Here is a 14,346-nt window from a genome sequence, read left to right as displayed (position 1 = left end):
GCTGAAGTTAGAAGTTGAGTTACAAGGCCCATGAGTGACCATTCTATGGAGGTAACAACTGTGTTTCACTGAAGATATCAGAATGTTGCAATTCCCAGGGCCCAGGAAAATAGTTAGAATGGTGAAGAGACAAGACCAGAGAGAGGCTGTTAGCAGATCGAAGCACTAAGCCTCAGAGACAACAATTTCAAAGGGAGAAGATAAGTTACAATGGCACTGCTACCAGAGTTAGAAGAGCATCTTCGCTTGCATCTCAGGCTTTGATGGGCCATGCCATCAATCTACAAGCTAAAATGCACCCCTTTCCCCATCATGTTGCTTTTGGCACACACTTTGACACATCAAAAGAAAAATAACTAATTCATTCATTGTATGGTATCCAGTAACAGGAGGACATAACTCTAACTGGAATAGAACTGAAGCAAAGCCATGTCCTAGGCCTTACACTTGAAGATGAGACCCATGGATATGAATATGAATTGTCATTGCACGGAGAATGGAAAAGTTGTTTGTGTGACTGCTAGATTCACTCAATATCAATCAACATTCTTGAAACTTTTACATGTGTTACACATCTTATTTTCATGACATGACTTTGAAACAGGTAGTAATAGTAGATTTTTCCATTAAGACAATACTGGTCTAATGTTTAGTTAACCAAATATTATCAAACACTTTACATAAATGATTATAAGCCAATGTAGAAAGGAAACACTTTGAACCTAGACAATTATAACTATTTCACCATACATGTTTAAATTAACAAAATGTCATAGCTTTTTAAAGAAATGGAGCTGGCTGGAGAAATAGCTCAGCAGTTAAGAGTACTGACTGCTCTTCCAGAGGTCCTGAGTTCAATTCCAAGCAACCACATGGTGGCTCACAACCATCTGTAATGGGATCTGATGCCCTCTTCTGTTGTTTCTGAAGACAGTTACAACATACTCATAAATAAAATAATGCTTAAAAAAAAAGAAAGAAAGAAAGAATTGGAGCAAATTGATAAAGTTTTAAGAGATCTTCATTATATGTTTCATATGCAAAAAAGGTTTCATGAACATTGTTGGATCCAAGAGTCACCCACAAACCACACAAATTCTGATCCCAGACAGACTGGAATGGTTTATTGAACACATACCCTATGACTGATCAATCAGGGCTCATAACTTGGGGCTGATCCTACGATCCCAAACATATTTCTCTGTCAGCTCATAAAGGCTAAACCTGCAAAAACATAGGTAACTCATAAGCAGGTGCAGGAAGTTCTATGCAGTGGCCAGCTCTGACTCAAGCCATTTCAGACATAGCAGTTCATATTGACCTTTAATTTGATCGGTCCTATTTAAGCTTTGTGGAATTTCTTAAGATTAACAAACCTCATACAGAACATAACAGGGTATATAATCATCATGACCTTGCTTTGAGCCAAGTTATTCTTCTGTGTCAAAGTCTGGCAGGCATATTACAGCAACAATATGAAATAGCTGCTAGTCATGGAGCTAGGGGGCAGGCCTCAAAAAATATATATATTGTTTGAATATATCTGAACACATCACTGAAAATTAATAATCATAGAAAGGCAATTAAATGCTAAAAACACTTTCATAGACTTTATAATAGTCAGCTGATAGAAGGAGTTTCTTCTTCTTTACTGTGTTATGATTACTAGGGTAACATTAGTTTTTGAGGCCTCTATAAATTATGTGTTTGATTTATATGCCAAAATTTGCTTTTATTTTTTAAATTAAAAAAGAAGCCATAGCAGAATTGTGGTGAGAATCTTTACAATAAGTTTTAATAGAGTTTGTATAGTACTATGAAAGAGTATGGAATTAATTTCCATCTTATCATCTTAGAAAGCATGGTAGAGATGAGCATCTTATGCAAAATCCCAAATGAGCAGTCTGACTCTGAATTGGATGATGTCTTCTGTTGCTTCTTACCCACCAAATGTTCTTCACAGGGAGAGAAAATGATGGAATTACTTCCACCCCCAGGGTATATGAGACATTCTAATTTCTTACCGAGATACTGCTCACTTTGTGTCATGCTGTCCTCACATTGAGAGGAAGATTGAATTCAGAATCAGATGGATTAAAATAATGCCTCATTTTAATGAAAAAGGAGCCTTCTAGGTATAACAGTGAACTTCATCTACTGAAAACAAACATCTAAAGTTAGAAGATAAATTTTCTTTTCTCATTTCAAGTAATAAAATAAAACAACCGGCGCATCGCTGATTTTGGTGCTTCTAATTATTGAGACATCTGGCAGTTTCTTCTTTTATTAGGATGATGTTGTAACTTTCTCTATAATGAAATTTAATTATGTACTATAGCACGACTAAGGTATTATTCTAAAGGAGTGATATTGGAATTTTGATCAAATGACAAATAATATTTTAAAATAGTACTGATGCATGTTAACATATAATTATAAAATAAATATTTATGCAATTTATTTAATGCAATAAAGCTATCACATTTCATTATTCCTTGGGAAGGGACTCCATTGGTTGACTTGGCAACTCAATAAACTGTAGGTAGATTCGGATCCTGGGGAAGATCTCATTTCACACAATGGGAACTATTGTTACCACCAGCAAGTTGAAATTCCATAAGAAGTGGATTTCTAATCATTGGCTGAATACAACTTCATCAAGCATCTTGTATTCTTACCCAGAAAGGAAACCTTTCTTCCTAATTAAAATAGTTTATGGTTTTCAGGTTACCTGTTAGCCTGTTTTATGACAGGCTTAATGCACAATATATTTCCTGTATTCTTATATAATTCTGCATCTGTTTTTTTATATTTTCCCTATTGTGATTTTGTTGATAATTGACTTTTTATCAGATGACTGTGTGGTCATCAATTTTATATCTACTTTTTTTATCATTTACTTACAGAAGAATGTTGAAATTCCCAGCTGTACCTGTGAATTGCTCTATTCTCAATGCTTTTATAAGCTGTTTTTTAGGGCATTTGGAATATTCATTACAGATACTTTACATAGTAAGAACCATCAGACCTACTTGTTAAACCTTTGTCATCATCTCGTGTTCCCTTTCATGGAGTAGCATTTATTAGACTACGTTCATTAGCTGATTTTTATTAGTGTTTATTTAATGCATTACATAAACCCTCTTAACTTCAATCTATTGTTTTAGGTGCAATATACAGAAAAATTTTACCTTTTTAAATAAAATTTGAATGCTTTTTACATGTTTAGATAATTTATATTTAATTATCTATATGGTTTAATTGTAGTACATTTTTATTTTATTTTAATGGTTTTCTTTTTTTTTTTCCTTTTCTTCATGAAGGTGCCTTTTCTTGGGCCAATAAACTATGTTTTATTATTTTCTTGAATTATCTTTTGGTTTACTGATATATAAATTATATGTCATACTTAACCATTTTTTTTACTGTTCTGTTGCTATGACAAACAAACATTATGCATAAACATTATGACAAAAGCAACTTGGGGACTTGTTTGACTTTTGTATCCTAAGTCACAGTCCATTGAGGGAAGTTGTGGTATGAACTTAAGGAAGAAACTCAAGGAGGCAGAGTCAGACACAGATCCATAGAGGGATGCTACTCACTAGCTTACTCCAATGGCTTGCTTAAACTGTTCCTTTTATTTCCTTTTTTGTTTTTCCTTTTTTTGTATCCCTTTGATTTTATGAGGCAGAATTTCTTTGTATAACAGCGCTACCTGTTGTGGAACTCACTCTGTAGACAATGCTGGCCTGGAACTCATCCAAAATTTCCTACCTCTGCTCCCCAAGTGCTAGGATGAAAGGCATTTGCCACCACATCTTCAGCTTGCTTTCTTATACAGGACAACAAGCCCAGGACAGCATTTTCCTGATAGGTTGTGCTCTCCTACATAAATCATTAATCAAGACAATATCTTAAAGACTTGCCTACAGGTAATTTGATAAAAGCATTTTCTCAATTGATGGTCTTCTTCCTGGCTAAGACTAAGTTGTATAAAGTTGGGAAAAAGTTGACCAATACACACACTAAATCAAATTTGTTTTTCATTGAATATATAATATAAGGCTTTAAACTCTCCTTTGAAAAGTATGATTTGTCCGTGGGTGAAGAAGCTTTCTTCCAAGCCTGATGACATGAGTTTGATTACCAGCTATATGGTGTAAAAAATTAATCTCAAGTTAACTTCTGACTTCACACACACATACACACCCACACACACACCCACACCCCCACACACACACACACACAGAGAGAGAGAGAGAGAGAGAGAGAGAGAGAGAGAGAAGTAGATAGATAGATAGATAGATAAAGAGAGAGAGATAGATATAGATAGAAATAAAGAAACATTTTCTAATGTCATATTTGTTTTCATACACTATAAACAAATTTTATGATTCCAATAATTTAGATTCAATATTAATTTTAGAGGCTTTTAAAATAAAGTTTGTATGCTGCTCCTTAAAAGCTTTCATTTCATGTCTTTTAAATAGAGATACAGTTTTTTGCCCTTATGGCACATTATTATTCATTCTATCTGAAAAAGTCATATTTCGAACTGTATCATGAAAACTCTATTAAATAAAATCTTTCCTAGTTTTGTTATTTCAAAATAAATCATCCCATCTTTCTTTGAACATCTTGTTCCTGGGTTATAGTTTTATGCTGAGAGCCTTATATTCTTTTGGTATAAAATCATTTGCAGTCTTTTGTATCTGCCTCATATTGTTTTATTTCAAACCTGTACAATAGTTCTCAACATTTTAATGGTGTGACTTTTTTTAAAAAAAGAATTTATTGGTTATTTTGTTCATATTTCAAATGTTATCTCTCTTCCAAGTTAAACGCCCTATACTCCCTGTACCCTCTGCTTCTATGAGGGTTCTCCCCCAACCACCCACCCGCTCCCAACTCAGTGCCATAGCATTGTCCTACTTTGGGTCATCAACTCTCCTTAGGAACAAGGGAATCCACTCCCATTGATGTCAATAAGATAATCCTTTGCTACATATGAAGCTAGAGCCATGGATCCCTCCATGTATACTCTTTGGTTGGTGATTTAATTTCCAAGAGCTCCGGGGTTGGGGTTGGTTGGTTGATGTTGATTTTCCTGTGGGATTGCTAATCCCTTCAGCTACTTTTGTCCTTTCTCTCACTCCTCCATCTGGGTTGCCCCACTTAGTCCAATCACTGGCTGAATGCATCCACATCTGTATAGGTCAGGCTCTGGCACAGTTTCTCTGGGGAATGCTATACCAGGTTCCTATCAGCAAAGTTTTTCTTGGCATTAACAATAGTGTCTATGTTTGATGTCTGAAGAAAGTATGGATCTCTAGGTTGGGCAGCTTCTGGATGGCCTTTCCTTCAATCTCTGCTCCACTCTGTGTCCCTGCATTTCCTTTTGACAGGAACAATTCTGGATTAATATTTCTGAGATGGCTGAGTAGACCCATCCCTCAAACGGGGGCTATGCCTGTCTACTGGATATGGTCTTTACAGGTTCTATCTCCCCATTTGTTGGATATTTCATCTAATGTCGTCCCTGTTGTGTACTGGGAAACTCTTGGGTTCCAGGCATCTTGGACTTTCTAGTGGTTATCCCTATTTCCCCATTCTCCACTTCTACACACCTCTGTTCAATTTCCTGAACCTTTAATTATCACCCCATTCCTTCCCACACCTGATACTGCCCCTCTTTTTCACTCCCCCCCTCTTCTCTCCCTCCAAGATCCCTCTCTCCCTCCCTCCACTTACTGTGATTATTTTTGCCCCTTCTGAGTAGGGCTGAAGCATCTGAACTTTGGTCTTCCGGGTATCATATGGTCTGTGAGTTGTACTGTGTGTATTCCATCCTTTTTTTTTTTTTGACTAATAGGCATTTATCAGTGAGTACATATGATGTACATACGATGTGTGTTCTTTTGTAACTTGGTTACCTCATTCAGGATGATGTTTTCTAGTTCCATAAATTTGCCTTGCAAATTTCATGAAGTCATTCCTTTTACTAGCTGAGTAGTACTCTGTGTATCACATTTTTGTATCCATTCCTCTGCAGAGAGACATCTGGGTTCTTTCCAGCTACTGACCATTATAACTTAGGCTGCTATGAACATAGTAGAACATGTGTCCTTGTTATATGTTAGAGCATCATTTGGGTATATACCCAGGAGTGGTATAACCAGGAGTGGCCCTCAGGTAGTACTGTGTCCAATTTTTTGAGGAACCACCAGACTGATTTCCAGACTGGTTGTACCAGCTGGCTATCCCAGCAGCAGTGGAGGAATGTTCCTCTCTCTCTACATTCTGCTGTCACCTGAGTTTTTGATCTTATCCATTTTGACAGGTGTAAGATGGAATCTCAATGTCATTTTGATTTGCATTTCCCTGATGACTAAATATGTTGAACTTCACTTTAGGTTCTTACCGGCCATTTTGAAATTCCTCAGTTTAGAATTCTTTATTTTTATACTCCATATATATATATATATATATATATATATATATATATATATATATATATATACACATTTCAGATGGTATCTTCTTTCCTGGTTTCCCCTCTGAAAACTCCCTATCTCCTCCCCCCTTCCTCCTGCTCACCAACCCACCCACTCTTGCCCTGGCCCTGGCATTCTATACTGGGGAATAGAACCTTCACAGTACCAAGGACCTCTCCTCCCATTGGTGACTGGCAAATCCATCCTCTGCTACATATGCAGCTAGATACATGAACCCACCATATGTTTTCTTTGGTTGGTGGTTTAGTTCTAGGGAGCTCTGGAGGTACTGGTTGATCCAAATTGTTATGCCTCTTATTGGGCTGCAAACTATACCCCATTTTAAAAATAAGGTTGCTTGGTTCTCTGGAGTCTAACTTCTTAAGTTCTTTGTATATTTTGGGTATCAACCCTCTATCAGATATAGGATTGCTAAAGATCTTTTCCCAATCTGTGAGTTGCCATTTTGTCCTATTGATAGTCTTTTGCCTTACAGAAGCTTTTCAATTTTATGAGGTCCCATTTGTCAATTGTTAATCTTAAAGCATAAGCCATTTTGTGTTCTGATTAGGAAGTTTTCCCATGTACCCAAGTATTTGAGGCTCTTCACTACTTTCTCTTCTATTAGATTCAGTGTATGTGGTTTTATGTGGAGGTACTTAATCCACTTAGACTTGAGCATTGTACAAGGAGAGAAGAATGGATCAATGTGTATTCTTCTACATGCTGACTGCCAGTTGAACCAGCACTATTTGTTGAAAATGCTGTCCTTTTTCCACTGGATGGTTTTGGCTTCTTTAAAAAAGATCGAGTGACCATAGGTGTGTGGGTTCATTTCTGGGTCTTCAAGTCTATTCCACTAATCTACCTACCTATCCCTATTCCAAAAACCATGTAATTTTTATCACTGTTGCTCTGTAATAGAGTGTGAGATCAGAGCTGGTGATTTCCCCAAAAGTTCTTTTATTGTTGAGATTATTTTTTCTATCCTTGTTCTTTTGTTATTTCAAGTTAATTTGAGAATTGCTCTTTCTATCTCTGGGAAGAATTGAATTGGGATTTTGATTGCATTGAATCTGTAGATTCCTTTTGGTAAGATGGCCATTTTTACTATGTTAATCCTGCTGATCCATGAGCATGAGAGATCTTTCTCAGCCCATTTATGCCTTGAGTAGATAAAAGTTACTGATTTGTTTGAGTTAATTTTATATCCAGATACTTTGCTGAAGTTGTTTCTCAGCTGAAGGAGTGTGCTCATGGATTTTTTTTTGGGGGGGGGGTTGGTTGCCTAAATATACTATCATATATGTAAATAGTCATATCTTGACTTCCTCCTTTTCACTTTGTATCTCTTTGATTTCCTTTTTTTGCCTAACTGCTCGAGTACTATGTTTAATAGATATGGAGAGAATGAACAGTCTTGTATTGCCCCTGACTTTACTGTGATTGCTTCAAGTTTCTCTCCATTTAGTTTGATGTTGGCTATTGGTTTGCTGTATGTTGCTTTTATTATGTTTAAGTGTGGAACTTGAATGGAGTAAAACTTTAAGGCAGTTTCTCAAATTGTAGTGACTTCTAATAATAATTCTACTTTGTTGCTACTTCATAGTTCTAATTTTGCTACTGTTATAAATCCTAATGCAAATATCTCATATGCAGGCTATCTGATATATGACTGCCCTGGTGGTCACAGCCTACAGACATAGAACTTCTCCTTTATAGAAACATGGACTTTGCATCTAGCTGCTTTAAAAAAATTCCTTCTCATCATTTGTTTAAAGTAAATTTAGTTATAATGTCTCAAGTATTTATTATGAATTTATCTACTTGGTATCTCTCAAGTTTTGTGTTCTATTTAGATTCTTCTCTGTGATAGGTGAAATTCATTTGTTGGAGAGATATTCCCTAAGTCATTTCTTGTACCAAAAACATTCCCTTCTAATTTTGTCTATTTAAATACTACTGCTAATCATAATTCTAATAATACTTCTATGGCAATGGTTCACAGCTTCTCTGTGGTCTTTGCCATTTCTTTCTTCCCTAGTTTTCTTTCCTTTCTGAGAGACCATGGCTATGCTCAGTGTTCTGAGCTTTTTAGCTCATTACTCAAGATATTCTTTCTAGTTTTTCTTAGCGATAGACTTATTTTAACTTTTACTTATTTTCACCAGTTCTCTGGGAGAAATATAGAAGTGTGATATTTGCCGGGCGTGGTGGCGCACGCCTTTAATCCCAGCACTCGGGAGGCAGAGGCAGGCGGATTTCTGAGTTCGAGGCCAGCCTGGTCTACAAAGTGAGTTCCAGGACAGCCAGGACTATACAGAGAAACCCTGTCTCGAAAAAACCAAAAAAAAAAAAAAAAAAAAAAAGAAGTGTGATATTTATTTATCTTTTTTAAGAAATTAAGGCATTCTGTAAGACATAAAAGGGCAGGTAGGCAGATGTACCTTTATCATATTTCCAAATCCATCTCTGATTCTCAATTTGCTATTTCTGTCTATTTTCACACCTTGTCTTCCTTGAGATCTTTCCCTGAGCCTACAGGAAGATTTCCTTCAAAGGGAATGAACTTTAGTTGTATTCCATAAGTTACATATTTTTGTGGTGGTCCTTCTCAGCATTTAATAGCTCAAAAACAATCTTAATTGGCTTCTTATTGGCTTGCATCATATTTCATTTCTAACACAAGCAAGAACTCACTTCCTAACTCTATTTGGAATAGCTATATATTTGTATATTTGTGTGTAATATTTTAATGATTCAAGTCATTTGTGGCCTTATATAAGATTTAGGGCTCACCGCTTTAGTGAGGTTAGTAGATGATCCATGTGTAACAGCACATAGCTCTCATACAACTTAGTCCTGCAATTTCATGAGCCCTACTATCCTCCAGCATACTTTACTGCCTCCTATTGTAGCAATTTGTAATAAAAAAAAAATCACCACAAGAGCTGAAGTCAGAAAGTAATATTGCATAATACCACTTCTTTCTCTTGTTAACAGTTTCATGTATAATGCTACATTCACGATAGTATTTACCAGCACAAGATAATATGAAAGCTATTATATAGTATACATCAGTAATACCTGTGTAGAAATAATATTCTTCAGGTCTTCATATGGAAATGAGTTTCAGCAGCTTTTGTTATTCAATAATACATTGCAGTTTATGATGATCTGGTAAGTATCTAAGAAGATTTAACAGTGACTAGCATAAATAGTATATAATTGCAATACCACATTATATTGAATGATGACTGATTAGCAACAGATGTTGTCTGGTTAATTAATCCTCATAACTAGAATAGATATTTTTGTAGCTAATAGACATTGAAAAACTTTCCCAAGTTGAAGCTAAAAGTTTTTGATTTTCTGACTACCCAGTACTTTTCCTCTGCTCTTCCATAATTCATTGATTTTCTATACTTTCTGATGATGTTATCTTGCATATGAGCTAATTCTGTTCTCTTTGACTGTAGGATTTGATACCAGTATTTTGCCAATTTGCAAGGATTCACTTGGCTGGATGTTTAATAGACTTGATACAAACTATGACCTGCTATTGGACCAGTCAGAGCTTGGGAGCATATACCTTGATAAGAATGAGCAGTGCACCAAGGCGTTCTTCAATTCTTGTGACACATACAAGGACAGTTTGATATCTAATAATGAATGGTGCTACTGTTTCCAGAGACAGCAAGGTAAAAGATGAGGCTGCTGTGATGGAATTAGTTGGCCTGCATTTCAAATTTTATCTTTTCCCTCATAATAAAAAATATTAGTACTATCCAATGCCTCAGTCATTTTAGTACTTTTTCTAATTTGAATGTTTAATGAAAGACCAAATAGGCACTATTTTGAACACAATAATTGTGCTAAAGATACAAATATTCTAAATAAGATGGAAAATAGTAATTAATATTTTATATTAATGTATTTCATTATAGTTCCCATTATGAACCCGCAAGCAGCACACAGAGATATGAGAACATAGATATTAAAAGTAATCATTGAAATTAATTTGCTATCTGCTTTGCCCACAGTGTAAAATAAATGGGGTTTTTATCACTATACTGTGGAGTTTTAATGTTCCATTTTGTGATCTTATTAAATGTGTTGCATGAACCATGCATTCACTGTGAAGTTATTTTTACTCATTTTATTTTCAAAATTACTTAGTCTTTCAATCTTTCCAAAGTGGTTCGTAGCTTGTTAAAAATTTGCTAGTGAAACAGTATTCTAAAACTCTGCAAGAAGTGAGACAAAGGAAATAGCAGTTGTGTTCGTTGTACAACTTTTAAAATAAATTATACATTTTTAATTAAAATAAAATCATATCACATATCCTTTTCTTTCTCCTTTTTCAACCCCTCCCAGATATAGCCCTTCGAATGCCTTCAAGTCTAATAGAGATAAAAGTAGACTTCAAATTATGGATCATACTTCCAGAATGAATGTTATATATTAAATGCATGCAGGCAAAAGTATCTAAACATCCTCACATTATGTTAAATATGTGGAAAACTAAGGAATATTTATGAGAGTGCTAGTGAAATACACTGGAAACGAGGTTGATGTGGTAGAGTTAGTACTGGAGTGCTTTCCAAACTTGAAAGCAAAAAGAGTGGACAAGGTATTCAAACTATAGCAATTATTATCATACCTCATACGAAATTATAAAAATTGCTTTGCTAACAATCATGTTCATTTAGCAATAGCTCAAAAATTAGGGAAGAAATAATTGTCTACATATTGATTAGAAGTGAATATAATAATGGTTTAGCTCGGAGGTGGCCTTACCTATCTGTAAATCACTTTAAGTAAAAAGAATTTTGGTGAGTGGAGAAGTCAGGAGATTCTCAAAGGGTCTAGGAGCAAGGAAACCATAATCCAAAATATTTTCTTTAATAAAACATCTATGATAGATGAAAAAAGCCAAAAATATGAAATTGAATTGTTTCATTAAATGTTTTAAACTGCACACATTTGTGAATACACACTACTGACTTGATTACATATGCATTGTATGTAATGAGACATTCCATCTCACATGACATTCTAGCCATTGATAGCTAGTGCACTTTAAAGAGTAAAAAAGTAAATTCAAGTGTATTTTCATTAAAATCTGCTCATTCACATATTCCTATATTTAACATTTGCCATTTCAGTTTTGTCATTTGTTATGTCTTTCATGATTATTAATGAACACTGAAAACTACTCACACATGAACAGACATGTGTAATATACAAAGCTGAGTTCATTGAGCCCGAGGATGAATGGTGGATGTGATGGTCCCAAAGCGGGTAAAGGAATATTTAAAATTGTATGAAAGTATGTTTGAATTTAAATTAGTAAAAGTTTAGTGTGAAAGATAAAAATATTTTTAAAAACACATTCAACCATGGCTAGGATTTTGAGTACATGTAAGCACAAATCTCTACTTTTAAACATAGAAAAATTAATTTTCCTTTACAGCACCTTAAAGAAGTCTTTTTCATAAAATTGGAAAGCTTGACTAATGCCATGGCAGTGAGATAATGAGAGAAAACTTCTTATGATATATATCAGTATATCTTGATATATATTCTTTATTTTAAGGAAAACTTATATTGTATCAATTTAAACATGAACTACCATCAAGTAGTTAGCTTCTAAAATCAAATTACTTTTTTTCACTTTTTACTTTGTTTGCTAGAATATTTTGGCCTCACATACTGACATAGAACATATACAGCTTATGCACATTATTTTTTTCTACTATGCCTTTTAAATTTGAGTTATTTTGTAATTCTCTTATTAAAACATTTTAAATTATTTGAATTGGATTGTATGTTTATCCTTCTTCCTGGGACCATTCATTGAAGAGGAAAAGAATTATTTTGATATTTTATTGTCCTTTTACAGCATAATTCTTTTCTGTCTCTACCTATCTAAAAGACAAAAATTGTACTTTTTTTCTGGTGACATTTGTTTAATATTTGAACAAATATTTTAACATTAAATTTCAATAATACATATTGTATTATGCATATATAGAATATTCAAAGTATCTACACATGTGTTCATTTAGGTCACTGATTGTAAATACAATGCACATAATATATACTTACAAATTGGCTTTTAGTACTCTAGACTCTTTTGAAACATGACTTACAAAAATTTACATTATTATTTTCTAAAAGTTACTTACACATTTGAAACCTTTGTGGAAACTAAAAAGACTAAGATAAGACAATAACATTTTACAATAAAATAATGTATAAATGTTCAACGTTACTGGGGAAAAGCAGTATTTTTTGCATATTATGTTTTGTAATGAAAAACTCATTTTTTTCTATTATTCTATAGCCTATGCTAAATGAGAGGGAAATGAGTTAGTTTTTTAGTCAGCAATCAACTGGATTTATATGGCAGATGTATTAATAGAAGTAATATTCCATCATCTATAACTATGTTATTTTCGTTTTTCATCAAATTTCAGACATTTCAAAAAATATCAGAAAGTGCTACCATAGCTAGAACTTACTAAAATGCTATACTCTGTTGTGTATCTGTAAGTAGATATTTCTGTGCATGTCTATCATGATATATCCACACATACGTATCCACATGAATCCATGACCACAGATGGATAACATGAGCCTTACTGTGATAAAAATACTTGCTTGAGGCTGAAGGCTTACAGGTGCACTGTTTGCTCTACAACATCCTTGAAGTGCTGTATTTGATGTCCTTGCAGACCCACCTTGCCACACCGAGCTCAGCAACATTCAGAAGCGACAAGGGATAAAGAAGCTCCTCGGTGAGTCACAGCTCACTCTTCTGAAGGTTTTATTGCTTATATAAATAACCCCAGGGAAACAGCAACATAAAATCAATATTAATCCAACAAAGACAGCCTGCATTCAAGTTCAGCAGCAAAATTTATGAACTTTTGGAAAGCCATTGAACTTACCTTTATTACCTCAGCATTTGAAGAATATAATCTCTGTTTTACTGCTCTAAAATCATGTTCATATTTTGAAAGTTTTTAAGTATAAAAAAGATTCAAGCAATAATAAATTTAAGAATCAGCAGAAGTGTCTATTTGGGCATTAAACATTTATGAATCGATGTTACTATGTATATGAAATTTAAGCAACTGATTTCACACACGTAGTGAAAGTATTCTAACAGAGAAATCTGAGCAGGAATTTTTGTGGTTTTCATTAGTAAGTTGTCAAATGTAGCTTTTAGTAAGTAAGTACTGATACACATAATAGCAGAGAGATGATGGATAGATTTCACATATTATAACCCATGTTTCATATATTATATGCCATATGTCAATATTTCATTATTAATATTATATGTATACTGATAATTATAATTTATAGTAATATATTTATACATATCAATATATTCTCAATATATTAATATTTTATGTATTACATTCCAACATAGTTTCCCCTCCCTCCACTCTTTCCAGTCCCCCACTCCACTTCCCCTCTCCCCCGAGATCCAGTATTTCTCTTTTTCCCATAAAAAAGGAGCAGGTTTCCCAGTGATGTCAACCTAATATGGCATAACAAATTACAAAAAAAAAAAAAAAAATCTAGACTCAAATCCTCATGTGAATGCTGGACCAAGCATCCTACTATAGGGGAAGGCAAAAGAGTCAGAGATGGGGCTGGTGAGATGGCTCAGTGGGTAAGAGCACCCGACTGCTCTTCCGAAGATCCGGAGTTCAAGTCCCAGCAACCACATGGTGGCTCACAACCATCCGTAATGAGACCTGGCGCCCTCTTCTGGAGTGTCTGAAGATAGCTACGGTGTACTTACATATAATAAATAAATAAATAAATTAAA

At 34.4% G+C, this 14,346-nt stretch overlaps 1 protein-coding gene across 2 annotated transcripts in view; it reads left to right on the top strand.

Annotated features, from left to right (window-relative positions):
• Spock3 (SPARC (osteonectin), cwcv and kazal like domains proteoglycan 3) overlaps positions 1 to 14,346 on the top strand; it is a 395,167-nt gene that overhangs the window by 373,900 nt on the left and 6,921 nt on the right. For both annotated transcript variants that reach the window (XM_021169488.3, XM_021169487.3), the window contains exons 8-9: positions 9,977 to 10,198; positions 13,238 to 13,300. In XM_021169488.3, coding sequence (XP_021025147.1) covers positions 9,977 to 10,198; positions 13,238 to 13,300 — 285 coding nt within the window. The remainder of the gene's footprint in view (positions 1 to 9,976; positions 10,199 to 13,237; positions 13,301 to 14,346) is intronic.

The sequence above is a fragment of the Mus caroli genome, unplaced genomic scaffold, assembly GCF_978045245.1.
Source record: "Mus caroli unplaced genomic scaffold, Mus_caroli_1 scaffold_10, whole genome shotgun sequence".
In the NCBI taxonomy this organism is placed as follows: Eukaryota; Metazoa; Chordata; class Mammalia; order Rodentia; family Muridae; genus Mus; species Mus caroli.
This window is presented reverse-complemented; position numbering and strand designations above follow the sequence as displayed.